The 863-nt window shown below is 60.6% G+C and overlaps 1 protein-coding gene across 1 annotated transcript in view; it reads left to right on the top strand.

The window, feature by feature from the left end:
- Window positions 1-231: 231 nt before the first annotated feature.
- VDBG_06534 (homeoprotein) overlaps window positions 232-863 on the top strand; it is a gene marked incomplete at both ends in the record, with an annotated part of 1833 nt that continues 1201 nt past the window's right edge. Inside the window, 2 exons of the mRNA XM_003002926.1 lie at window positions 232-617; window positions 779-815. Coding sequence (XP_003002972.1) covers window positions 232-617; window positions 779-815 — 423 coding nt within the window. The remainder of the gene's footprint in view (window positions 618-778; window positions 816-863) is intronic.

Here is an 863-nt window from a genome sequence, read left to right as displayed (position 1 = left end):
GACGACGACATAACGAGACAATACAACCCAACCCAACTCCCCTTTGCTGGCGACACGGCACTTCACTGATCCGTCTGCCTACACGCCGTACTTGCCTCACGACGGGACGATTGACACACGTCTTGGCCCCGAGTCGACCCCACCCCAAAGCAAGGCCACCGAACGCGCCTCCCACTCTCTTACGCTTCGGAGCGAACTCCATCCACGCCTTCGCATCATCAGACAGCCACAATGGCGGCTGTTGACATCGGCACTCCGGTCAAGCGAGAGCCATCTGCTCTCGCCGACTCGCCCGCGTGCCCCACGCCTCTCTCCCAGTCACTCGACAACCACGGCACGCCAGGCTCCGCGTCCAATGTCAAGATGAACTCAACGCCATCGCCCTCGACCTCGACGGCCAGCAACGGCCAGCCAAGCCAGTCCAGGCGCCCTCCGCGCAAGAGCACCCTCACACAGCAGCAGAAGAACCAGAAGCGCCAGCGCGCCACCCAGGACCAACTTGGCACCCTGGAGATGGAGTTCAACAAGAACCCCACGCCCACGGCTCAGGTCAGGGACCGCATTGCTGAAGAGATTGACATGACTGAGAGATCGGTGCAGATCTGGTTCCAAAACAGGTATGTACCTCTCGGGTGCCCCCTATTTGTCGTGAGGTCAGCCAGCCTAACATGCGCTTCACAGGCGTGCCAAGATCAAGCTCATGGCGAAGAAGAGCTTGGAGACGGGCGAGGATTTTGACTGCATTCCCGAGTCCATGCGCAACTACCTCGCCATGCAGGCATGAGGCCGGCAAGGGCCTCGGCGGACATACCTTGGTCGGACGGCTTCTGCCCTACAGCCCTAGCATGCTGATGGGTAACGAG

The sequence above is a fragment of the Verticillium alfalfae genome, genomic scaffold, assembly GCF_000150825.1.
Source record: "Verticillium alfalfae VaMs.102 supercont1.8 genomic scaffold, whole genome shotgun sequence".
Classification (NCBI taxonomy): Eukaryota; Fungi; Ascomycota; class Sordariomycetes; order Glomerellales; family Plectosphaerellaceae; genus Verticillium; species Verticillium alfalfae.
Note: the sequence above shows the minus strand (reverse complement) of the source record. Positions and strands in the feature narration are given on the sequence as shown.